This window comes from Falco biarmicus, chromosome 5, assembly GCF_023638135.1.
Source record: "Falco biarmicus isolate bFalBia1 chromosome 5, bFalBia1.pri, whole genome shotgun sequence".
NCBI classification, from domain to species: domain Eukaryota; kingdom Metazoa; phylum Chordata; class Aves; order Falconiformes; family Falconidae; genus Falco; species Falco biarmicus.
In genome coordinates this window covers 2001755-2029063 of record NC_079292.1, presented here as the reverse complement: position 1 = coordinate 2029063, position 27309 = coordinate 2001755, and the positions used below count along the sequence as shown (strand labels likewise).

Below are 27309 nucleotides of genomic sequence, written 5' to 3'. Positions count from 1 at the left end.
GCAGGAGAGACCTTGAAAACAAAACAGCTAGGAGAGCCCTCCCTAGATGCCCCCTGAAACGCTCATACACTACACATGCAGCGTGTGCAGCTGCAGGGGTGGACCTCACTGGGATCAGGAAGACATGGTGGGACAGCCAAAGTGCTGCCACGGATGGGTGCAGGCTCTCCAGGACAGACAGGATGGGAAGGGGAGGCAGGGGTGTCATCCTGGGTGCGAGGGAGCAGCAGGACAGCACGAAGCCCTCCGGGGGGTGGGTAGTGACCAGCTGAGAGCACACGGGTTAGGATGAGGACAACCTACATGGATGACGTGTGTCTGCTGCAGCCCATGTGATCAGGAAGAAAGACAACTGGAAGCAGCATCATGTTTGCAGGCTCTGCTCTTCATGGAGGACTTGCCACTCTGATACCTGCTGGAGGGGACAACACAGAAAGGCACAAGAGCCCAGGAGGTCTCCGGAGCACTGATAACTTCCTGGAGGAAGCTTCCTAGAGGAGCTGATAAGGGAGGATTGGAGCATCTGTCATACAAGGAGAAGCTGGGAGAGCTGGGACTGTTCAGCCTTGAGGAGGCTCATGGGAATCTTATCAATGCAGGTTGTAGAGTCTGTGTTCTTGAAGATACTCAAAATCTGACAACACAGCCCTGAGCAACCTGCTCTAGCTGCCCCTGCTTTGAGCAGTGGAGTTGGACTAGATGGTCTCCACAGGTCCTTGCCAACCTCTGCAATTCTGTCAATTTTAAAAAGAAAGTGAATTTTGAAGACACAGAAGTGGCTATGTCCTTTTTCATCTCCTCACAGTTGAGCCTACCACTGCCAGTACAACATCAAACATAAACATACCTGAGACCATTGAGAGATGAAGTAGTAATAAATACCACACTAGTATAACAGAAAACATTTGTGAAGATTTTAATTGGGACATTTACTGGAAAACTCAGATGAGGACAACATGGAGCATTAACTCCTTGGTAATTAATCCTACATTTTGCAAAGACAAAAGTTTCAGGAAAGATAAGCAAAATATTAGGAAAACCACATAAAAGTAACGACCAGGACCTGCAACACAAACTAACCTAACACAAATCAGGAGCCTATGTGAAGCACAAACAGTCTTTACAGTTAACCTGCATGTGGATAGACACTCTGAAGACAGACTTTTACACTGAATTGATTTTGGCACCAGTGAAAAAGGATGGCTTTTTTTCCCCTCTCAAGCTCATTTACTGTAATGCCAAATAAATATATAAGATTTTAATAGTCTAGGGTTTTTTCCACAGGGCTCCCTGAACTGTGTGTTTAGCTTTGCCAGACTAGCAGGTAGACACTGAAGAGTGTCTTCTCCCCCTTTTACTTCCACACTTTGAAGAAAAAAGACCAACTTTTACTTTTCTTACCAGAAGAAACAGAATCATAGAATCATTTAGGTTGGAAAAGGCCTTTGAGATCACCAAGTCCAAATGTTAACCCAGGACTGTCAAGTCCACCACTAAACCAAGTCCCTGAGCACCACATCTACGCGGTTTTTTAAACACTTCCAGGAATCCTGATTATATATAAAAGGAGTTCTTAGAAGATACTAAAACAACAGAGAAGGATGTACATAAAATCCAAGCCTTCAGATCTGCTAAAAAGACCTACCTGTTCATGGTACAGCTTTCCTACTGCCTAAATTGAATGCAAGTCTCAAAATTCTACATCCATCTGCAAGTCCTGCTCTTGTACAGCTGTACTTCAGGGACAGTTACCTTCTCCTACCATGGAGACAGACAGGAATTAATTTTTGCTGACTTGCTGTCATAAAGTTTTATTACAACCTTAGGGTGTCCTCAATATGCATCCAATCCTTATAAACATAGATAATTTGGACAAGGTTATTCAGCTCTTCCTAATAACATTCCATTTTGACACCTGGCAAGATCCAATTATTCTCAAGTCTATATTAAGTTAGCTACACAGTAAGGAAATGCATATGAATTTGCATTTTTCTGAAGCCCAACAATGCACTCTCTTCTCCAGGAGACAAACCAAACAGCCTCTGGCCTCAGCACTTAAGAAAAAATTAGGTCAGTTTCACAATCAAGACTGTTTTTAAGCCCCTAGATTTGTAATTCTGAATTACGTAAACATCTAAACCCACTCTTTAATACAGCTTAAGAGTCTAAAGCATTTCTTATAAAACTATTTCAGATGAAAAATAAATATCTGTTGTTTGGAGTTCACTCAAGACGCTAAACTTAAATATCATTCATTCCTCTTCCAGAGTTCAAAGCGCAAACATACATTTACTGTAAAGCAACATATGTACTTTACCTAGGGACAGGTGTCTTCAAGTAAGAAAAAGTATTTCAGTTACACATAAAAGATTTCAGACAGGACTTTTATATTAAAATTCTTGTGTGTGTAACTACTATTACAGAACAACTTTAAGACATCCCTTCATATGTATTAACATAAATATCACCACCCAGTCCAATAAAATGGTACCAAACTGGCTTTAGTTTTAAACCTGTCCAGCTTTAACAGTCAACAGCTGCGACTCAATGCTCAACTGACCTTTAGAACATACAGATCAACAACAACACCACCAAAAGTTTATTGTTTTCATTATTCTTAGGCAGCAAACTCTCTGAAGTCTTTCAATAAACAAACCCACATGTTATGTTGCTGGTTCTATCTTGTCAACCTCTTCCTTCTTCGGACCCTCCTCTCGGCTTTTGCCCTGCTGCATGGTGTACACCGATGGGCCTATCCTTAGGATCTTCCCGCTGCCCAGGCACTCATCACCCTTGTAGAACACGGCAAACTAGAAGATAAGCACAGGAAGTCTCCTCAGCAGCTGCAAATGGCATGGTGAGCAACTGCACACTGTTCAAGACCTGCTGGACAGCAAGTGTATTAATTTATATTTGTTCTGACTAGAAGTTTAAAAAGACAAAAAAAAAACCAAAAATGCAGGGGATTCATTTGCTCACATGAGTGTAAATATAAACACGGTGGAAATTCCATCATAAACTTCTACAAGATTATCTCAGAGCTCTTCAGTTACTGAGGTGGAATGGATTGTGCTGGAAAGCTTCCTTTCCCAAAGGGGATGACATACGTAACGTCACCTGCATCTTCACTGGACCTTCCCCAGACAATTGTGCCCAGGCTACAGCGGCACTTCTCAAAATAGGAAGGGGACCAAGGACTACCAGAGCAGACCATCTGGAAGGAAGCGACTCAGGCTCCCTGCTGTGCTCAGCGGGTTCTTGCAGGAGAGCAGGAGCAGAGACCTCCTGGCTTTGTCTCATTACCTCGCAGTAAAGAGCCTGGCTACAGGCTCAGCAGCTCCTGGCAGTCAGGGGCTTCTCATGCCCATCACCAGCTCTGGCTGGAGTCTTCTCAGCTCACTCCTCTGAAGCGTATCCCTCTCTCCGTTACAAATAGTTCTCAGACAATTTCCCTCCTGATGTATCCCACAGGCCCTCAAGTCTTGGGGAGGGAGAGCGAGGGTAGAATGTATGCTGGGAGAAGGCATGCAGAAAATGTCTGAGACCGCTGGTTTACAACGTGATGGAGTATCTATATATTCTCAGCGTTAAAATACATCACTACACAGTACCTCCCCTCAGTACTGTTCCGGGACAATGAAATTCACTGGACACAGATCCTCACTAAACAAACTTGAACACTAAAACCGTATCAAGCAGCCAGTTACCAAACTAATGTCTTTTAAAATCTATTTCTTGAAGACAACAACAGATTCCATTTCTGCGTATACAATTGATTATCAGAGATGTTTTCATGTGCTTCTAAAACTTTTAAGCCAGTTTCTCAGACTATATGAATAACAACAGTTTCTACTTTTAAATGTTCTCCTTCAAAGCAGCTGATGATTAGTCAAAATAGAGCTAAGTGCTCTCACAGGCAAACAAATTAACTATTTTGCTCCAGCTATTTTATTAGCCAGATAAGCCAAAACACAAAAAAGGAAAGAAAATAACTTATAGTAGCTCACCTGCCCAGGTGTGATAGCTCTTGCTGGCTTCACTAGTGTCACCCACACACTCCCATCTTGGTTTAGAGTCAGCACACAAGGCACTAGACCAGAAAATGGTCAAACACCTGCCAGTTAATCCTTATGTTCGCATTAAAAAAGAAAAACCTTCATGGCTAGGTTAAACAGATCTAAGTTAAGATACCACCACCCAGAACTGCTTTATAAAGACAGTACAGAAACAGAAAGGCAGCCAAAATATTTCAACCATTCCTGCAAAACTACACTGAACACACTGCTACAGTTTCACAAACAGAGTAAAACAAAAAATAAAACAAGATTTGTTTACCCAGTGCCATTTGGTGCCGAAACCTGAAATGACATTCCATCATTTTATCTCTAACGAGCTCTGCAGGAGGTTCCTCTGCTATCCAGTGCACTCTGTTTGTCCGCAATAGATCTCTGTACAGAGCAGGGTGATCTGTTGACGGTGCCTTAAAATACAACGTTTATTTAATGCTGATGTTTTTGCCAGAGAGCGTATAACTTGTAAAGCATGAAATACAGAAGCAGCATCGCTATATCAAAACAAAGGCAAAATAAGTAAGAAAGCAAGCATTTAGTAACACTTACTCAGCTTGCAGGTGGAAGCCTTTAATGAAAAAATAGGCGAAAACAAGCCTGAATTATCTGTTAGTCTTCTACATCTCAGAATCGTGTTACTTGTATACTTTTCCCTCCAATCATATCTCTGCCTTCTTCAGGCTGAGTTCAGACAGCTATTGCCCTCATCCTACCTCAACAAGATGCTACCTCCCTCTTCTCCTGTTTCCCAGCTCAGCACCTCCCCAACAAAGGCGCTGCACACACAATCTTACTATAGAGCATAAACCCCATTTCTTAGAAGTCCTGCCTGTTTCCTCTCAACTCTCATTTGATTATGACTTTCTCCCCCCCAGGCACATTAACAAGTAGCAGAACACCTCATTATAATCACATCAATATCAAATAAGAGTAACAGCTGCATGAACAGCAAGAAACATTAACAATGCCAGCAAGCTGCAGAACTCTCAGTCCTCTCATATGATTAGTCATTAACACATCAATTATTTGCAGTATTATCAGTTTTCAAAATGATAAACCTATTACTGGCTACTACTACTTTTCTAGAAAAAAAAAAGTAGCAATACATCGTAAACCAAGGTAATACACATTTTATATGCTGTGTGTAATATATACATATTTTATATACTGTGTTGTAATAACTACAATAAAAAACCCTCATGTTTTAGAGTAGAAAATGAGAGCTCAGTAGATTGGCTGATTCTTTTCAGTATTCACCCTTTGTTTGGAAAAGTTCTATGCCAAGATCTAGAACAATTTTCTACTCAAGAGAAGCCAGTCTGGACAAGAAGTTTCAAATCTGCTGATGCTACACAAGCTGGGTCTTGTTTTCCCCAAGAGGAAAGCCAAGAATTCTGCCCAGGTTAGAATCACATTCTGTATAGCAGGAGTCACAAAATGCTTGCATTAGTTATTTGCAATACCAGTGTTAATAAACTTACCACAAAGACATCTCCAGTGCTGACATCTTTGTCTACAACGAACCAAGGATCCTTCAGGCCTGCTAATCTAGCCCTCTGGCCTATTGTGTAGAGGAACCAACCTAAAGAAATATGACAATGCAAAGCTGCTAGCAATTTTTCATCTTTTACTTTCAGAAAAATGTTAACATCACTTCCCTAAAACTTTGCCACTAAAAAAGAATAATGAACTAAGTTATCCTAGAGAGGTGTGTCAATTACAAAATAAGATCTACTTCAAAGTTTTCATTATTTAGATTGGGTATTAGGAAGAAATTCTTTACTGTGAGGGTGGTGAGCCCCTGGCACAGGCTGCCCAGAGCAGCTGTGGCTGCCCCATCCCTGGCAGTGTTCCAGGCCAGGCTGGATGGGGCTTGGAGCAACCTGGTCTGGTGGCAGGTGTCCCTGCCCATGGCAGGGGGGGTGGACTAAGATAAGCTTTAACATCCCTTCCAACCCGAACCATTCTGTGATAATTAATTTCAATTACGGTATTCTTAGGGTTTATAAAAGACAAACACTTCTTTATTTCAGCTTCAATTTGTGGTTTTGCTACCACTCAAGTCTTAACCAGTTTCCCTTACTTTTATGTACCAGTAGAACACCCTACTTCCATGAATTACTTGGGAGAGGAACTCAGTTCTGGCAGCTACAACTGAGGGAAGCAAAGGAAGGACACACACAAGTAAAGGAAAAGGTAAGCTGCCCATGTTTGGTGATGTCCTACTGAGCATCACTGAGGTGCATGGTGGTTTTTTTCTGCAAAGTTTAGGTACTAAAGAATATGGAACTGAAGCACAGTCATTTCGTAAGAATTAAATGAACAATGGTGTCTCAGTACTAAATTAACAGCCACTTAGTATCAACAAAGTAACCCTAATAATTATAATTTACTTTCTTGCAACACAGAACAAATAATTGAGAATCAGTTCTAGGTCAAGGCTCTACTATTGCATAAAGCAGGTTTTTCATGGTTATTAGTTATCAAACTGGGAAAAACCTGTAGACTGGTTTGGAATTTCACTAAATTTGTCTCTCCAAATATAAGCAGTGTTGTTCCATTTATCTAAAAGCAGTTATTAAGGTGGGTTAGCCAATTACCTTTGTGTGTTCCCATCACCTTCTTATCTTCAATGGAAACAAAGTTACCTGGTTGAGGTTCTAAATACTACCAAATAGGAAGAGATTGTTTAAGTCACAAGATGGCCCAAAAAAACCTCAGTATATTTCAGGTTCTGTCATTACAATCTCTTGAAGTTGGAAAATAACTTTTCAAGCAGCAAACTCCGCCCAAGCAGCTTACTGCCTCTTCCCTGATGCTGCTTTAGAGAGAAAAGTATGAAGGGCAGTCCCTGTCAGCAGTAATTCTGGGTTTCACTCACCCCATCCTCACTTATGGCAGGGGACAGCAGGATTCAGCCATTTGTCCCTCTCACATCCCAACCGCTTGTCAGAGCCCGGCAGGCGTAGGAGTGGTACAAAGTCACGCACTCCTTTTGCTACAGAAAGTGACTGTTTGCTGGTGGAGGGGCAAGACACCTCCCACGGGCTGCTGGCGTCAGCTTCTGGGCAGGCTTGGGACTGTGAAGGCAGATGGGGCATTGCTACTCAGTGTGGCCACAAGCTGTTAGAGATTTTTCTGTGGACAGTGGTATAAATTACTACTGAAAACCAGAACAGAACATAAAGATTGTTGTAGATGTAATGTTGCTCACCTCAAGAAGGAAATTTTCAAAGTTTCGTTCACCAATGAAACAGACTCCCATACTCTGAAAAGGAAACATGGCACTGAATCCATAAAAGCAGAGAAAAACATCTGAAATAATGTCTAGTAATAATCTGTCCAAGATGGATCCCTTACTCCATGTATCATAAACTATGCTAGGCATCTCATAAACAAATCCACAACAGCTGCTCAAACATAGGTAAACTAATTCTATACAGTAACAGTGAGTCGTAAGCACAGAAGAGAAATAACAGGAAATAGAACACGTGTTCAATGAATAAATACATTAACCTTGGTGACTCTATTGTATGTGTATTAAAAACAGAAGTACTTTCAGATTAAAGTACAAAAGTAACACAAATTATATAGTAACGGTATCATCTCTTAAAAACTTTTAAAAACAAACAGGCTTTCCTTTTCCTTTCAGTTACTGCCTGCCTTCTTCAAACACACATTTACAGTGGATGAATATAAACACTGAAAGCAATCAGAACAGTGTAAGCAATACAATTGCTATCTGTATTACATTTTTTGGGATCAACTCACAAAGTGTTAGTTCTCAGAGAAACAACTTTTTTTTTTTTTTTTTTTTTTTAATGAAGAGTAACTGTGGAAAAACAGTAACATCCAATTTCTGCAAAGAATACCAAAAACCAATTATAGTGAAGAAGCCTTTAAAAGCTACGGAAAACAAAGATCAAGGGCTCCTCACCTGCTGTGATAGAAAATGCTTTCCTTAAGGCTCACAGCACCCTAACACACTCACAACTTCACCTTTAGCTCTTCTGAGATACAATGGTAGACAAATTATCTGCAAGCTAAAATACACAACTAACCACAAGCTCATAAAAGTACTTATAAACAAGTAGCTATAAAACTGCTTCCCAACCTCTTCTATTATGCTGCTCAGAAACAGACAAGTTGTCACAGATTAAAGTTCAAAAATTTCAGGGAAGTCTACTTCAGAGAAAAATAAAAATCAAAAGACTGTAAGTGTTACTATGCCTCTTTTTTCTTTAGCACATGATGAAGGCCATGTTCCGCTGCTATCTTCTTTACAAAACTTTTTGTTAAACCCCCTAAAGGGAAAATGGTTTTCCTCAAAGCATCCTGCGAGATCTGACTTAGAAAGAAGGTCTGGTCCTTAAAGAGGTCAGCCCCTTGAAGGAGTTTCACCGCTGCAAAGTGCAGAAAACATAAAGCATCACAACATAATCCCCTTTAATAATTCCTACAAACAACATTTTAGTTTTATTATTTCCAAATACACGTTTAAAGACAGTATTCATCAGGTTTTTCAAAATCTAATTGAAAATGTTTGGGTAATTTCTCACCACTAAAAAACATCAAGGAAGATACTGACTTCGTGCAATGAAGAATCTCACAAAGTCTTACGCTGCCTCATCTATTACAACACTGCTTGTGTCACTGGCAAGAACTTCCACATGAAAAACAACTTTCACATTTCACATGAAAGAGAGAATGAAGACTCAAATTATCTTAGAGTATACTGTTCTTCAAAAAGACATTCAGGTTTTTGCTGAAATCACACTGCTATAAATCAATGATCTGAGTGAGTTTGACCTATTTTTCTTTAAATAGCTAAGTTTCCTGACTGCCCAGATGAAATAAAATTGGTATAATTTTCCAGTTATGTTTTGCCCACTCTTTTAAAAGAGCCAATAGTTCTGCTGTTGTACAGACTCTACTTAGCTGTTCCTTGACTCAAACAAACACTAACCACAGGCCAACAGTTCAGTCACAAGCAGTAATACGAAACTTCAGGAACAGGGCAGGAAGCCTGTTTTGAACATCACAAAACCTCTGACTGACAGCTCGTCACAGGCAGACTGTTGGTCCTGCTGGGGCCATTCCAACTTTTCAGAAATAAAATTAAAACAAAGGAATGAATAAATCCCTTTAAGTCCAGAACAAACAAATGAAAGAGGGAAGCTGTAACAGGAAAACATCACAGCAGCAGCTTTGCATAGGAGTAGTTTGCAAGTTTCTTTCCCTCACGCTTCTCATTATACATCAGAGCTTCATCTGAGTGTCTTTACTGCATTATGGTCCACTGCAGAGCTATTTGGGAAATCTCTCCATTGCCATCCAAGCTGCGATAGTGCCATGAAAAGAGAAATCCAAAACAGCATTCATCAAGCTGCCTCTGGTAGTGACAAGAGAACCACTATGGTGCTGAGAACAACCTCCAATTATGTACAGCTACGGGCAGGCTTATTAAAGTGACGAGCAAAACCTGCACTGCTACTAGTACCTTTGCTGACCTGAGAATCATAGCCTTAAAAATATCTGCCCATGATGCACTTGGACTTTTCAATTGCAGTGTAGGCTGAACCTTGACCTGCCTGGGAAAACCAGGCTTCTATAGGAGAACAGAGAAATAAGGCAGAACAGTTGAATTACTGAATGAGAACCTGATTTTTCCACTAAAATAATATACAGCCCAACTACTGTACAGAAGTATGTTATTAATTTTAACGTTTCAAAGCCTTAATTCTAAAATTCCACTTAAGCAAATTCCCATGATGAATGTTATCTACACTATATACTGAATAGCCAAAGAACACATTCCCTAAAATAAAAGAAATATTAAAAAAGAAAATTTTATTTAAGTCACAGGGATACTTGATAAAGATTTCTTGAAATACCTTCTCCAGGGTACAGATAATAGCCCTGTCTCCTTAATCCACATTACAGCTCCTCCAGCATGTTGATTACTACTGAAATGCTTATTCTTACCTCTGCACCTGGCTTAGAACTCTTTTAACACAGAAAATATAATACTTGACTAGTCAGGGTATATTTTCAGCAATGTCAACCCCCTGTTTTGCACAATCAAGCTTCCACAAAGGCTGGGGTTTAAATGGTAATCTTTGTGTGTAAGGTCACAAACCTCCCTGACTCTGTGACACCAAATATAGTTTAAATTTCTCTTTCATATCTAGGCTGAAATATTAAGTGAAGAAACCACTTACTATTTCTAACTTCAAAACGGTTTCTGAAAAGCCTTTGTGGACTTTTAATATGCTTCTGTTGAAACACTTCCTCATCCTCTAGTGATGTCCTAGCATAATGCCCAGTAGCAATTGCATCTGCTCCTATCAAGCGAAAACACAACAAAGGCACATACTTGAAATTCAGTTTAAAACAGGATTATAAACATCCAGTAAGAAAAACAGAAAGCAATGAGAGAAGTTTTATAATGACAATAATCATACTCCTGCTATTTAAATAATGTAAACTATTCATCAGCATGCCAGCACTTGTGCTTTTGTACTTCAAGGACCACCTAAGAGTGAATGGTCAGGTCAATGTACATCCCTGAATTAAATCTGTTCCTACATATGAGCAACCTAATCTAGCAGAAGACATCCCTGCCCACAGCAGGGCAGCTGGACTGGCTGGATGCCCTTTAAAGGTCCTCTCCAACCTGAACCATTTCTATGAATATCTTTCATATGGAAAAAGCAAACTTAAAACCAAGTACTTTGCAAATACTGCCACAGAGACATGTGAATTAGGCATGCATATGAACTCATGTTTTTCCCCACCTTTTCAAGAGTTTGTATCCTTTAAGCATTTCCATGGCACACAGTCTGTACTGACACACGTGAAAATGCCTTACCAAGGTTATCCATAGCATAATGAAGAAAGTAGTTGAATTTGATGTGCTTGTTACACACAATATCAGGATTAGGAGTCCTTCCCAATTCATACTCTTTTAAGAGGTCACTGTAAAATAAAGATTCAAATGTGTAACATTACTAACACTGCATGATACTATCCAAGACTGAACAACCTGTTTAAACATGACAACCCGAGACCCAGTCATAAGTGTTCCATGTTAGAAATAAAATACCCATTCAATTTTAACCTGTAAACATAACACTTGGAAGATTTTCTCCAAAGTGCACTGAGGATATGATCAAATGATCACTCACAATCTTGTAACCATGTTTGATTAAATTAATACTCCCTCAGGGGAGACACGGCCGCCCACTGTGACCATCTCACTCATCTGTTACAAAATACTTACTTTCAGAATTAAACCCTTTTTAATTTTTCAAAGTGACAGTGCAGTGGAGTTAGAGGACATACTAGGAGTTACCAGTGTCTCAGCTGAATGTACAATAACTTAATGCCACCATAAGCAGTCATGTAGCTTAATTTTATAGATTTTTCCTGTCTTTTTTATTTCCCTCAAGAAACTCAAGTAGTCTCTCAAAGTCATACTGCAGTTTTACACTGTTGTGTGATTAAAGTGCTTAGCATTATTTGCTTGCAAACATTGGAATCATAACTAATGAAATTAAATCAGCATATAGCGATGCACTGAGATACCAAAAGGCCTGATGACTGCATTATTTTGCTTGTCCTCAGTAGTCACTGAAGTCAAAGTGAACTGAGGGCATAGACTGGATACAAAAGAACATCAGCAACCCTAGTACGTGGTTTTACTTTTCACCTTCTGAAACAGAATCAATTGCTTCTTGCTTGCCATGTTAAAAGCAACTTATCTTTTATTTTGTCTAACTCCTTTTAAAAAGAAGTTCTGAATTCAACAACTCAATAATTAAATCACCTGGTTCCACGACCGAGAGCTGCCTCCCTGTTGCTGGCTCAGTACTGTACTCTTACAGTAACACAATACTCCTTTGTAAATACTGCAAGGGTACACTGAAAGCTTTAGAATAAATACTCAGCATAAAGCCAGGTTCACATCAGTTCAGAACTTCAAGTGAAGTACAGAACCAGAGAAAAGGCAATGAAGGATGTCTACTGAGTCTCTCTCTGACGTAAAGATCTGAAACAGACTTTGCACAAACCATGGGAAAGACAAGACCTGGAACAGTTCTCTTGATAAAAGGTGGTTTTGATTAATAACCCTTTAAAGAGAGATCCAGAGGAGTAGTAAATTCAAGGTCAGTGATGACAGCTAAGAAAAAGGGAGTCTGAAACAAACCAAGACACTTGCAACAGACTGTCTGGGAACACTGACTGTACTATTAAACGACAAGAAGCAAAAGAAAAGCTGATCTTCTATAATCAGACACCCCACACTCCTCAGGAGCTTTGATAACATTCACTCATTCTGTCACACCAGAAGGGAAAATTGAGTGAATGTTCCCAGAACAGAGCTGTTTGCTTCACTGACTATACAAAAATTTAGTGCTCAACCTGGTATCATTTCAACATTAAGCAGAATTAGCATGACCAGGTTATTCCTCAGTTTCTTCTAAGACAAGGTAACAACAGCATTACTTAAAGGGGAACGACGGATATTAGGGAAAAACTTTTATGTACTTGAGTGCATAAAAGATACATTTATGTTGTTATGCCACTACTTCCCCCCTTCTCCTACCTCCCAAGAAAAGTTCTCGTATTTTTCTATGCAGAACTTTCTTCCCTCAAAATGGAACAGAAAATCTGGACACCCTCTTCAGAGAACATTTTCAAATTTGTTGCAAGTTTAAAGCAGCAAGGCTAGTTCACAACTGCTTTGTGATAAACTGGATTCAGTATATATTAATGTAAAATGCACTGCGTAAGTTACACACAGAGACAACAACAGCACCCCGTTACATTTTTTTTTTCTCAAGTTACAATAAGGTTGGGCCAGTATATGGGAAGCAGAAGAAATGAGCCACAACAAAGCAACTGCTACATGCTCATAACTAGGGAGAAGTCTCTTAAGTTCAAAAATAACAGACATATTAAAACGAACATAAATTCTGATCTTAAACATGAGTGAAAGAAAAAACGATTCAGGCTTCAGCACTTTCTCTTAACACTGATAACACCGCAATAAATCGTTGTTGCCCAGGATCTGTCCATCCTTACTTTTCACAAGAACACAGTACCACACCAACATGTTGAAACGCCACCCGTTTTAAACGTGTTTCTACCTGAATACTTCATTCCAGTACTCTTTCACGTAGGAAACCTGGTGAAAAGGAATATCGAGCTTCTGGCACACTCGGTAAGCATCTTCGCAATCTCTGTCAACGGAGCAAGCTCCTTGTTCGTCCAGAGGGTCCCAGTTCTTCATAAAGACGCCTGTCACCTGGTAGCCTACGAAACGAAGGGGAGAACTAATTATAAAGCGGGATTATTACAGCCCGTGTTTCCCAAGACCCGAGTAACCTCCTCCCTCACAGGGTGCAGGCAGCCCGGTACCACAACCTGCTTCGCCTCACAGCGCGGCGCTGCACGCCAGCTAAGGGCGGCCGCAACCCCGAGCCCCCCGGCAGCCCCACCCCGCAGCTCCTGCCCCCCGGTTTCCTCCCTCCCCGCCCGCCCCGCGGGGCGCCCTGCCCGCTGCAGGAGGCGGCTGCGAGCGGGGAGCGGCCGGGCAGCAGGGCCGAGAGGGGAGGCGCGGCCCCGGCAGCGCCGGCGGAGGACGGTGCCCGGCCCCTCCGCCCTCCCGCACCCACCCACCCCGGCGGCGCAGCAGCAGGGCGGCCACGGCGCTGTCCACCCCGCCGGAGACGGCGCAGGCCACGCTGCGCCCCGCCGCCAGCATCGCCGCCGCTTCCGCCCGCCACGCCCCGCCCCTTCCGGCGGCCGCGGCGCGGGACGGCACCCGGGTTCCGGTGGCGGGGCCCGGCCCTGGCCTCAGCGGGGCGCCTACCCGCTGCCCGCTCGGAAAGGCCCGTACCGGGGAGCGCCCCGGGGCGCCTCCCGCCTTCGCCCCTCGCAGCAGGGAAGCGGGGCCGGTGCCCGCGGCCGCAGGAGGGGAGGGGCAGGGAGCGCCGCATTGCTAACGCCGCCGGAGCGGCCGCTGCGCTTCAGGGCAGCCAGAGCCCTGGAACACATCCTCCAGCCACGACCCCTGCAACCGACCCTGAACAACAGGACTCGAAAAACTGAACGGAAAAAGGAAGACCCAGACATCCGTCTCCCTTTGATCACTTCAAGGGCGCTATCACTTCTTAAGCCAAAGGCTGTCCCCCTGGCCCAGTTGCTACCACAGAGCAGTCCTGTGGCCCAGGCCAACGCGCTTCAGGCATCTCCAGCTGCGCAAGCAACTGACTCATACCTTGAAGGTTGGGATTTGGCTCTTAGCTGAGGACACATGAAGCCACCAGTGTCTGAACTCCAGCAAGCAGTTAGACCAGTCAGACCAGTCAATAGAAGTAGTGAATCCCAGAAGCATTGAGCCAGCCAGGTCCCACCTGCCACATTCAGGTGTTTCAACTGGCAGATAACACCTGCTGGTTCCCAAGTTGTCATGGTCACACTCAAAACCAGGATTTAGATCTGCTGCCTGCAAAAGCATACATTCACAAAAGGTAGTTCAACGGGCACAGAACTCTTGACGCTTCTGCAAGCCCTTGAAGTCTAGGGCATAAATTAATCTACCTCTTTTTTAAGATATCACAAATACATCACACAAGACATGACCTTTTTTCTTAAGTGTCTCCCTCTGTTTCAATTAAATATATGACCAAGCTCATTTCTCCCCCCTGTTTAAAGACTAGTTGAGGACCTGGTTTGAGTATTGCTTTTAACTGCACAGCACTCAGTTGAAGCAACCCTCTTGCTTTTCACAGAAGGAAAGCAGGAACAAAGAAAGCATAGACATTACACATCTTTATGGCTCATTTGGCAGGATCAGGTGACATGGCTGTTTCCTCTGAGTTTGAGTCTTCACCATCTGGCCAAAGGCCTTCATTCAGAACAGTCTGACACTGCAGTCAACTACAGAAAAGGCAACTGTGCTGGCAAAGAAAGCAAGTGCCTTCAGATAAAGCCAAGGCAGCAGCCTTGTTCAGCATCAAAATGTTTGACAAACTCATCTGAACACTTCTTCCTACTTAACACCAACAACCAAGCATCTCCAACAACCACCACTTTTTGAATTAAACAGCTGAAAATCCATTTCCCTTTCTTGATAAACTTTCATAATTCATTATGTCTCTGCTCTCCAAGACATGCCTGTTGCTTCCACATTTATGGACTACTACTGTGTGCCTTTTCATTTCCATTAACTTCCATGTATTATCTATGCGTGGCAGTCAGGTAAGAAAGTGGTTTTCTGTTCTTTGACAGTGAGAAAGGATGAATCTAACCTTCAAATATCAACACTAACAAGCTGTTTCTCCTTTGAATCACATGTTCAGCTCTTGCTGTTAAGTGTGTTCCACTAGCATTCAACAATGGAATGTTATTATTCCAACAATGGAATAAAACATTTATTTCCAAACTTGCTACATTTTTACATACCAAAACTAGCCCAAAAGTCTACCAGCCTTTACCTGCATCTTAACATTTGGAAGTGAAATGCTAAAATAGGCTAACCAAAGCCTGTAAAAAAAAGTTGCTATTTTGTACAACAGTTTGTTAAACAACTAATTTATTTTAAATTAAATCTTTGTTGCACACAGGGGATACAGAATCAAAACACAATTGGTAGGAAGGTTCCATTACAGAGAACATACCTTTCTGCCCTAGAGCAAGACAGTTTAAGTACATCCATTGCAGCACATCCATAGACAGAACCATTAATCAGACTCTGCTTGACTATATCAAGACTTAGAATTCTATTGTATTAATGCAGCTCATCAGATAATGAATAGCCATCTTCAAAAAAAAAACTGTATGCGAGAAGAGTAGCACCTAAACACTTTACAGATCACAGATGCCAAGCATTCTTCATTTCATCTCTAGTTCAGAACTTGAGTAGAGGGGAATCCTGATTTTCTTTGTTCACATCAGGACTCAGAGTGATAAGAGGCGAACTGAAATCGATCAGCTGAAAGAAAAACATTAAAATTTAGGTATTGTAGCCAGCCATTGTACATAACTACTATAATAACATATTACCACTGCTAGCCTTCAAGTACCTTTTTTGTTTAGGATTCCTATTAGTATCCAGAAGACAGATACAAGCACCACACTCAAACTTTTAGTTTCAGGTTTTTAAACATGTAGCTCATTCTTAGACAAGTGCAAGCTTCTCACAAGGTATTGCCCGTACCCACCTTAAAAGCCTAAAAGCCTTTTCTAAATTTCACTACTATGCATATTCAAGTGACAGTGTCATCCAGGCAGAGCAGAGTACTTCTGAACATCTCTGAACATGCCCCCACAAGCCAGACTTCTGTGATCCTCTTTTGAGGAACTTTGAAGGACCCGATACTAAATTGATCCCAGCTACACCTGATGTCATCAAAGGCTACATCCTCATCATTAGCACCATTCATCTGACAACATCTAAAGGCATCTACCTTCAACCCACTAGTGTACAAAAAACACTTGCCCAGAAATGCTTGTCAAACTTAGAACTGAAAATTTGCAAGAAAACAAAAACAAGAGTCAGCATGCCTACTCTACCGAAGACAGCATTCACTTCCTTCTTCAGAAGAGTTTCATTCTTTAAGAACTGCTTTAAATATTAGGTTCTTTCTTCATCCTCCTCCTCTTCCTATTTGCAGATTCACTGAGCTCCAGTTTAGAACACACTGAGTTGAAACATCATGTTCTCTTTCCTTACAAGCACCTTAGTATGTAGTATCATACTGAACATATTGAGCTAATAGTAAATAATTCTCACAGCATTGGGAGCTGCTTTGCAGGCAAGTTATGTGGAGCCAGTTGACTTTTTCTGCTAGCCTATTTGCACCAGAAGATTTGAATATAACTTACCTTTACTTGCCCTGAGAGTGTAGGCTTTAAAGGAGTAATCTTATTCACTTCGGGAGTATTGGAAAGGTCAATCAGAGGTCTACATTCACATTCTAGAGCATGTGGGAGAGATTTGTCTACTCCAATATCTACCAGTAAGGCCTCAAAAAAAAACCAACATAGTTACGGTTTTCCCCCCTGTTCTCCATGTTTCCTTCATAAACATTTAGGCAGTAGTCAGTTTAGCTTATACAGCTGTAATAACTACAGGAAAGGCTTAATGTATAGGTTGGGTATTTTTCATGCAGGATTGTTTGCAAACAGTGTAAAAACCTCAGCTCTTGCTCTGCCAATGGAGAACATCGCAAATAGGGAAAATATAGCAAGACAAAGAAAAAAGCTCCTTGAGGCATAAAACAATTTTTCACTTAAAGTAAAATTTTAAATCCTTTAATATTTAAATGACTACAGTTATTATGTCATGTTACTTTTCTAATCAAATCCACAAGGATTCCACAGCACTTACCCAGAAGTGGAAATTTAATATGAAATCTGCAAATACTTGACCATTCATCTTTGATATAGGAACAAACTTAATGGAAACAGTTCAGTGCTAAAAAAGACACTAGAGGGTGCCCATGCTTAATCCATTTTTAACTTCAGGTGTACTGAACTGGTCTTCCTACTTCCCCCTCATCTTGAAATAATTCTGTTTTCAAACAGTTTACACTTTTCTACAGAACTACTAAGTAATGTTAGCTCTTACCTCAGTCTGTTTCTCTTCAGCCAGCTGCTTTTGTATTTCAACCTCTTTTAATTCATTTTCTACTAGTTCTGTAGCAGTTTTGTCTGGTGAGAAGTTAAGCACAAGAGGTAGCACAGGTGGAGGAGATACATCATCTTCTGAAGACAACATCTGTGTCTTACTCTCCTTTGTCTGTTTAGAGCTAGGGAAAAGAGCATTGGCAATGGTAGTTCACACTGATTAAAGAACTCTGTTAGAAGACACACAAGCTAATACCCTAGCATCATTTTCTCCTTTTTACCCTAAGTTTTAGTGACCAAAAGGCTTCCCATATTTTCATCCCAAAGTATACTAGTTACCTACAAAATACAAGATATTTTATGCTGCAATAAATTTATAGCCCACTCATGCAAAAAAACCCAAGAGCTAATGATTTCAGGATGATGAAGATTTTAATCTTAGGTGAAATATGCATGCAGCCCAAGGTTCACACACAGGATTTTGGATTTTTTTAGACTTTTAAGGAACAAATAGCAAACAAGTACTGATGCTGCATATCACTGAGCAACCCACTTGAGTCCCTGCGGAGAGGAAATACTGACGCTGGCTGGAGGACCAGGCATTGTAATGTGATGTATGATAAATCATTGTAGAGTCTTTCCTTGGCAGAAAACACTATGTTGGATACTTAGCCTAAGTAACATGACATACAGGAAGAGCTTTCTAGCCATGAATCATTCCTACTTTCATATTGTTGTTCTTCACCAACCATGAAGCAAGCCTGCATACATATATATGGTACCTGTGAGAAGCTGTTGTGCTGATGATATGAAGGCAACATTATTTTCACAGAAAACAAATGTAACTAACAGTGTAGGATTCACCCATTCTGCAAGCAATTAATTCAATTGAAATGTAGGTAAGCCTGCTGAGAAACTAAACTTCAGTTGACTATCCTTAGCTTTTTGACTGATGCTTTAAAGCATAATTTTGCAGAAGCATTGGCAACAGTCTAAGACAAAGTTAACAGTAATACGTATTTTAACCAGTTACTTCCTTCATCAGGAGGCAATAGCAAAACAACACAAACACCAAATCTGATTTCAGTCAGAGCAACAGATACAAGTTTTAGGCTGTCTGCTAGCTCAATAAATACAAATAACATCCCGTTAGAGGTTATAATTCTTTAATGTTAGATATCAACTTATCTCAGTAAGGCTTACAGTATTTTACTAGTCATAAAAATATAAATATTTATTAGTCCTATACAACATCTATGTTCAAATGCTGTATTCTAACATTTAGCAGAGGTCCTTGAAACCTGAAAGCCATCATTAAAACTCATTTAGAAGTAGTTGGCCTACAATACTAATTTCATATATGAAGGTTTCTGTCTTACCCAGCCATAAGCATCTTTTTGGTAGAAAAGCTGCTACTTCGGTGAACAGATACAGTATGTGGAGAAAACACCATTCTTGGTGCAGTTTTAGGAGTCACTGCTGGAAATCCTGAGATACGATGAACAGGTGTAGGTAAGCCAGACTGTTTCAGACTGGCAGGAGTCACAGAGGCAGAACTCTCCAGAAAACAAGAATTCTGAAAGATGTCATCTCCTGAGGCTTTCACAGGAGTGCTAACTGCCATGGCACTAAGAAAGGAACATGCATTAGCCAAAAGCTTCTAGAAACAGTTCTATTCAAACTATTCTACTAAAAAAAAGAGATCAGTTTCCCTTTGGTCAGTAAGAGAACTGTAATCATCATAAAGTTTTAAACACAGCATAGCAAGAGCTTTTATTTCACAATAATTCTTTTATGAATGGCTCTAGTCTATTTAGCACTGCAAAGAAACCCCTCTTCTTCTGAAGAGAGTTGGGGTGTTGTGTGTTCCATTTACTTTTGAGGTTTTGTTTTAAATCCATTCCAATAAGCATTAACGCAGCTCACCTGGAGAGACTCAAGGGACTAGATAATGAAGTTAGAACTTCTAAAAACTGTTACAACACCCAACCACATTGCATTCAAAGAAGTATGCCATGTTCAATTTTCAGTTAAGCCCTACCTTCCAAGTGTGCCACAAAATGTTAATCCAAGAGATGATGTTGCTTTTGGTGCTGTATCTAAAGAGAAGAGTTTTGTTAATTGCTAGCCAGATTATATTTTTTTTAGTAACATACCTTGCACTTACAATACTAATTCTTTTCAAGAGATGGAAAAGAGTGTAATGAAACAAATAAAAAGCATTCAAAGTAACATTTGCTTTTAACAGCCAGGCTAGAACACAGGTCATGCAAAGTATGCACCTACCTCCAGTCTTCACTGGAACCTTAGTCTGACTTGTAGGAAAGGACAAAACTGTAGCCTTGGCCTTTGGACATTGACTTCCTTTTGCTGCACTTCCATCTTTATTCTGCAGACGTAACTTCTGCAGACTGGGAACAGAGCTTAGCCTCTGAGTTCCACTGCCTACAGCCTCAGATGATATTGCAGAAGCTGAAGATTTAGACAAGCTTACAGGTCTAGATATTCTGGGAGCACTAACAGATCTTGCTTGCTTCCTGGATTTCTCAGTGTTGGCAGCCTGCAGAGATGACACGCTGGTAGGTCTGACAAGGGCCAGCCTGTTTGTACTGGATGAAATCTTAGAACCATTCACACTAGCTTTTGAAGACGTGCTTGATTTTCCTGAAATAGAAAGTTAAGTTTTATTTCCGAATCATCACTTATTGCTAAGGTTTTGACTAGAGGAATTATGCTCACATAGGAAAAAAACCCAGCAAATTACAGCATTTAAATTCTTGTTCAAACAAAAAATTTAAGAACACAAATAACTACTGAAAACTTACTCCCTGAATTGCCCACCAGTTTTGTCTGTTTTAGAAAGCCTCCTCACCAAATTTCTGAATCACTGCAATCAGTGAAAAGAATATTCTTCAAGGAATGCCAGAACAGCTTGCAGATTCAAGTTACATTTTCAACATTTTCCCCCAGCATAGTTTCACTCTGTTCCCTTAAAAAGGCATTCAAGAAGGTAATAGTTCAAGTTATGGGGATTAACACCACGGGCTGAAATACTCCACGCATGCTTTTCTGTTTTCTGTATGGTTCTTGCTTTTAGTCTGTATGTTACTTCCATTAATAGGATGAATCCTGATGCTTCTAATCATATAAAATAATTCTTATTAAGCTTTAACTTTTACTAATACATTATCCATCCAGAAACAAAGCACAAAATAAAAGTTTGTATCAACTTGGTATCTTGATAGATCTACAAGAACTGTGATGCTTACATCTCTCAGTATTTTTAGGAGACTATTTTTCTGATCCTTTCATGCTTACTGAGAGGGTCAAATTGATGTCCTCCTCATAGTATAAGCCTCTTGGTTGTATTCAGTTATTTCCCCAGAGGTTTTTTCCAGTCTGCTTGAGTAAGTCGCATAATTTTATTAGGCTTACAGAAACTTCAAACTAGGACTTCCACCTCCCTTCTCCATTTCAGTTGTTTTGGTGGTGGTCGTTTGTTGTGGGGTTTTTTTTAATTCAAGTTAGACAAGTTTGCAGCACTCAGCTCACACGCTTGGCTATAACAGAGATCATGTGCAAGAAGAACAGGTTTCATGAGGCATTGCTTACTTTCTAGTTGTGTCAGACCCTCCCACACAGGCATCAGGCTTACAGGAATCTAGTTTCTACAAATCATAGAATTCTAAGATTTATCTTTAGTCCACAGGGGTTTATTGGGCTAGCCTACAAAATCTTACTCCCCATACAAAGCATTTCTTACTGCTTCTATATACTGGACACCATTAAAACATATCCAAACCCACAGTCCAAGATATGCTTAGCAATTCAAAATGGATTTGTGGCACAAATCGGTATTAAGAGTGATTACCATTTTTTCCTATGGGAGAAAAGGGTAAACTTGAATCCAGACTCGAGTTCATGCTGAAAACTGATGATGAAGATGAAGTAGTCTTTGTTGTGAGACCACTGGCAACACCAGGAAGTTTCATATGTGTTATCTTCTTCAAGCCAGGCTGAGTCAGAGAATATAGTTTATTCAAAAGCAAAAGCACTATTTAACATAATACTTTGATATGCTTTTTCTTGATATTTTAGCTTTTTATTTGTGAATTTTAGAGAATCTCCCTCCTCAGATTAAAGTTTAAAAAGTAGATTTTCTTAGTTCCATTACATCTGGGTTATTATACAGACTGGAACATCAGATCTAAGAGGTAGACTGTTATTTTTATTCTTGCCACAAACTTGAGTATGGACTTAAAAGAGATTAAAGAATAAAAGGAGTAACCCCAGGCACCTGTGTACACTAGGCACTAACCAGCTGGAAACCAGCTTTGCAGAAAAGGCCCTTGAGAGTGCTGGCAGACAAGCTGGACCTGAGGCAGCAATGTGCTCTTGCAGCAAAGAATGCTAACAGTATCCTGGGCTGCATTAGGAAGAGTGTTGCCAGCAGGCTGAGGGAGGTGACCCTTCCCCTCTGCTCAGCACTGGGGAGGCCACACATGAAGATGTGTCTACCTTTCAGGCACCCCAGTATAAGAACTATTTGGAGCTACTGGAAAGAGTCCAGCAAAGGGCCACTAAGATGATAATGATTAAGGGACCAAAGCATCTGCCATTTGAGGAAATTGTTTAGAGTGCTGGGACTGTTCAGCCTAAAGAAAAGAAGGCTCAAGGTGAGTCTCATCAATATAAACAAGTATCTGAAAGGGCAGTGCCGGTGGCACCCAGTGACAGAACCAGAGGTAACTGGTACAGACTGAGACACAGAAAGTTCTGCCTCTGAACATCAAGAAACACTTTTTACTGTGAGGGTCACCAGGCACTGTGCACAGGTTGCCCAGAGAGGTTGAGCCGCCTCATCCTTAGATATATTCAGGGTCTGTCTGGACATGATCCTGGGCAACCAACACTAGGTGGCTGTGCTTGAGCAGAGGGTTGGACCAAACCAAGAGGTCCCTTCCAACCAGTCACCATCCTGTGGTTCACTGAAGTGGCACGCAGCATGGAAGCAGGTTTCTAATGCTTCAAAACAACTCCTGACAGCTACAGGTATTCTACCTTCATACAAGTTATGGCAGCTTTTTCATATGCTTTAGTTACCTACACACATCAAAAGCTTTGTTCCCCACAGAAAACTGCTGATCACTGACCTTCAGCTAGCGCTTTAAAAACAAAGGTAATGCTTATTAATCCAGTACATTTATAGTTGCTCTTAATTATGTTCATTCTATTATAGACGTGGAACACATTCAAGAACAGCAATTATAGAACAGAAACTACTTTTTCTTAAAACCATTATACACAGAGATATAGCTTTAAATTATAAAAAGAAACTGAATATAGTTTACCTTATTGGAACACCACAACAATTATTTCCCTATTAATAATGCTTGCCATTACCTTACTTGGTGCAGGAAGGGCTTTTTTGCCTTGCACTGAGGAACTGCCACTGAATGAAGACTCAAAGACATCTGAAGCAGCACTAGATTTATCAGAAATTAGATCTTCAGATGATCCCATGCTGTTCAAATCTCTTTTTGTAGAAATACTACTATGTTTCCCTGGTTTGGGCTGCAAATTTCAACGCAACAGTTTAAAAATTACTAGTGTTTCTAGAAAATGCTATAAAGCTTTTTTACACAAGTTAATTTTGTTAAGAAACAACAACAGTCAATGAAGAAGCCTTTGAACCCAGACAAGTCCTTAGTCTTTACACTAATATAGTTTAAGGTTAGTCTAGCGAGTATATTTGTGAAGTACTAGAACATACTTGAACCCAGATATTGAGCATCAACCTAAGGACAGCACTGCAACAATTCATCAGCACAGATTTCATACAATCATGTTTATCTACATACTGTAACCGCTGTTCCTTACAACTACGAGATCATAGTTTAATTCATATTCTTCTGCTTCACTTTAGCTTTCCAAACTATGAGATGTTACAATAGCAGACTGAATCATCCAAGCTGTCTATTTAGACAGTGGGCTACAATTTGTCTAGTTAAAACATTAAGACTGCCTTTTCTTATAGCACCCAAAAAATCAGGAGATTTATGTCATACAGGAATCAGAGGGTCCTCTATTTTCTGTAGGTGATAAGTTTCCAAGGAGCTAATATCACATTTCCAGTAACGCCTGCAGTACATACTGGACCCTAAGCCATAAGATGTAGAGCAACAAAATCCAGAAGATATCTAGAGACTGGGATTTGAGTACACAAGGTCACTAACAACCGTGTCCTTGCTATCCTAGGATAACATTTCCAGCTGGTCACATAGCCACATCTTAAATGTAACACCATTAATCAGTGCTTTTCATGATTGAGACAAGTCACAGACAGAACTAGAGTTAAAAGATTCTCCTGTCCTATTGAAATAATTGTGGGTTTCCCCCCACCACCACCTCCATTGACAAGGGTTAACAGTAAACAAAGCCATTTTTGCACATGAAGTCACTAAGAATAGTGCAGTAATTTTAGCAGCAACAAATCAGTGTTTAAACTGAAGCCGGAATGATGGTATTCGCAAAACCAGAATGCGGTGGAAAAGAAATTTGCCTGCAGATGCTCTTCATTGTCTTAACAGTTAAACAAGTTGGCTACTATACCATAGTATCTACACTGTCTTTTCTTTTTTATATACAATAATGTTTGCTTCCTAAGGATCTTATGACACAGATAAGCATCAGAAGATTAAGTTCACTTTTAAAAATAAAAGCATGTAGACAGTTTAAAACACACAAAGGCCATGTTTAAAGAAAACACTGTTGCCCAGAAGCTATCTTTACCTTTCCAATAGTCAAATTGCTTTTGTCAAGAGTAGATGAAGGTTTTGCCATTGACAGTTCACCAGTTGTCTTCATATTTCTTTCCTTAGTTTTCTGTTCTTGTGTCAGAGGTGAATCAGTTATTTTTATAGGAGATACACAATTTTTAACAGGGCTTCTGTTTGGAGTATAAGGAACATATGTATTGTCACCTGACAAAAGTTTATCTGATTCCTTCTGAAAACAAGGTGGCAGCTGACATGCTGGGCTATCCTGCACACAGTATGTCTCCCTTTTAACAGCCCTGGGACTTTTCGCTATATTTTGATTTCTCAGCATTTTCAATTTTGACTTTGAGTCCTCCACAAATTTTTCTATAATCTTGTTTTCTCGTTCTTCTGACTGGCTTATTTTAGTCTGTTCATTCTTGCTTCCAGTCTCTATTTGCAGTGCTAATAAATGAGCTTCTTTGAAAATTTCCACAAATTTCTCGCCTGTAAGTGGGCTCCACGCGAGTTTATCATCAGAAGCAGACACATTCTCTTTTTTAGCAATTTGATTTGCTTCAATATTGACAGCAACACATTTTTCTTTGTGTCTCAAAGGTCCAAAAAAAACTTCATCTTCACTTCCACTAAAAAGAAAAACATGTCAGCCCAGCACCTTACATGTGTCCATTTTAAAGGTAGGTTTACCTGTAAACCCTTCACTTACCTTGCTGGAGACAGTGAAAGGTCAAAATCAAACTTTTCATCAGACAGAAGAGGAAAATCTGAAATTGTAACAAGGATTTTGTCACAGCAGGGATTTGCAATAAAAACAACTGCACTATACTTTGACAATTTGGTGAAGCTAACGTCAGATGGCAAAAAAAGTTTAACTAATTAGTTTAAATAATTAAAGCAATAAAAACATGTCTTAGGTCAAGCAAATTGAAGGTAAACTATGACTGACCATAATTTTGATAGATGCTCAAATATCATGAAAGATCTTAATGCTAATTTCTATGCATCTGTAATAGGAACATGGGATCTGACTGTGGGAAAGCCTCCAATGAAGAAAAGTGAGACTATATAATCTAGACCTATATGACAATGCAGCTGTCCTATAAGTCAGTTCTTTTCTGGTTCAGATTACCAGAGGACAGTAACAGGAGTCAGTGAGAAAGGTTAGTTTTCCTGTTAACCAATGTATACACTAAATATTAATCAAATCTGCAGCAGACAAATAAGGAAAAGGGATGAGCTCAGATTAGATATACAGAAGAGAGGCTGATGACATCATGATGCTGCTAGGCATGCTCTCTAACACCAGTGCTCCACAAGCACTCGAGGAGGCTAGGCTTGTAAGTCTGAGAGTGGCAACATCGGCCCATCCAAGGAAACCAGTACACAGAACAAGATATAAAGCAGATACAGAATGCCTACTGATCTGAACTGTCTTAACATTTAATAAGGGATACACCAGGTAGAGAGTATCCCAGCATGTTCTCCACCTACCATTGCTCACGCAAATACCTGTTTTTTCTTCAATCACATGACTCAGAGAATGTGTTGCCATTTCTTTCCCTTCCTCCATCTGGAGTGTCTGGAAAATATATTATTAGCTATGCAGTAGGTTTAAAATACAACAATAAGGTCAGAGTTTTCAGATACTGCCAAATTAGCAAGGTGGTAAACATTGCCTTTGAAGGCTTACATTTAGGGACAGCTATGCAAACATGGTCTATGGGATGTCACACATCTCACCATCCTTTCTCGAAACATGCCATCAAATTACCTGAGATTATATATATGTGAGGCATTACAACCTCTGTAAAAAGCCTTCAAATAAAACAGTGATGCCTAGGATTTCTTAAATTCCTTAACACAAACTCTGTGTTCAGCAACTAAATTCATCATATGAGCATAGCTGCAATGGGCAACACAGCTAGCCATTTGCAGCAGAACACTGCCACCCCCAACTTTTCACAGCTCTAATTCGAGACTGGCGTCCTCCGGCAGAGCAAATACGTGCCGTACTTAAAGGCAGGGCCTTTCACTTGCGGACAGAAACCCATCACACCCGATCTTCTGTACCTTAACACGACCCGCCCAGGCTTTGCCATGAGGTTGCCAGCAGACCCTCAGTAGCGCCTGCGGGGCCGCTAGGCTAGAAAGATTATTAATGCGGAGCACGGGCCCACCAGAACTGGTCCCTCGCGGGACAGCTCAGCAGAGCCCACCGGGGCCAAAAGGGCCGCTCCCCACCCCCCCACCCCCCCCCCAGACTCCCGGGGGAGAGGCGGCCCGGCGTGCGCGGAACCACCCACAAACCACCCAGAGCCCCGCGAGCAGCCGCCCGCCGACCTCCCGCTAACCCACCTCAGGCGGGCTCGCCTAGACCTCCCCCGACCGCCACGGCCCCCCTGCAGCCGGACCTTGAGGGAAGGCCTCCGAACACCACACCGCAGCGCGGGGGAAGCGGCTGGGACCACCAGAGGCCCAGGCCAGTAGCCACCACCCCACGCCGCTTACCTGCATTACCTGCACGAGGCCGCAGAGCAGCACGGTGATGCCGCCGGGACGTTTGAAATCGCGCCCCGCTCACGTGACGCGCCCCGCACGCCCTCATTGGCAGGTTCGAACGATACCCCTCACGCGCCTGCCCCGGGGCATGCTGGGGCTTGTAGTGGGCCGGGTCTCCCCAAGGGCCGCCGGGTGAGGCTGGGTCTCCCCAAGGACCGCCGGCCCCAAGAGGCCTCACTCGCGAACCGTGGCCGGTTTTTTGATATATTAAATATATGTGGTTACTCGCGGTCTGGTAGGAGCTGAGCCTCCGGAGCATCGCA

General features: G+C 41.2%; 2 protein-coding genes across 7 annotated transcripts; both read right to left on the bottom strand.

The window, feature by feature from the left end:
- Nucleotides 1-892: 892 nt before the first annotated feature.
- On the bottom strand, nt 893-13889 carry TRMU (tRNA mitochondrial 2-thiouridylase). Of its 5 annotated transcripts, none has more exons than XR_008822033.1 (12): nt 13755-13889; nt 13223-13388; nt 10942-11048; nt 10292-10414; nt 8301-8473; nt 7285-7338; nt 6671-6737; nt 5552-5652; nt 4336-4480; nt 4008-4090; nt 2661-2883; nt 893-1758 (listed from the first exon to the last, which is right to left on the bottom strand). XR_008822033.1 is itself a non-coding variant. In XM_056339972.1 (12 exons), the coding sequence occupies exons 1-11, from the start codon at nt 13837-13839 to the stop codon at nt 2664-2666; spliced, it is 1251 nt and encodes a 416-aa protein (XP_056195947.1). In that variant the 5' UTR covers nt 13840-13889; the 3' UTR covers nt 893-1758; nt 2661-2663. The 5 variants fall into 5 exon arrangements, 4 of the variants coding, with proteins under 4 accessions (XP_056195947.1, XP_056195948.1, XP_056195946.1 ...); XM_056339972.1 differs by having other exon boundaries at nt 2661-2810; XM_056339973.1 differs by having other exon boundaries at nt 893-2883.
- A 1766-nt stretch (nt 13890-15655) lies between these two features.
- Nucleotides 15656-26878, bottom strand: GTSE1 (G2 and S-phase expressed 1). Of its 2 annotated transcripts, none has more exons than XM_056341398.1 (12): nt 26843-26878; nt 25997-26066; nt 25194-25251; nt 24501-25113; nt 23112-23282; nt 21580-21724; nt 19995-20372; nt 19750-19807; nt 19088-19336; nt 17710-17890; nt 16965-17105; nt 15656-16071 (listed from the first exon to the last, which is right to left on the bottom strand). In XM_056341398.1, the coding sequence occupies exons 2-12, from the start codon at nt 26055-26057 to the stop codon at nt 15988-15990; spliced, it is 2139 nt and encodes a 712-aa protein (XP_056197373.1). In that variant the 5' UTR covers nt 26058-26066; nt 26843-26878; the 3' UTR covers nt 15656-15987. The 2 variants fall into 2 exon arrangements, with proteins under 2 accessions (XP_056197373.1, XP_056197372.1); XM_056341397.1 differs by having other exon boundaries at nt 25979-26066; nt 26843-26862.
- Between the last annotated feature and the right edge of the window lie 431 nt (nt 26879-27309).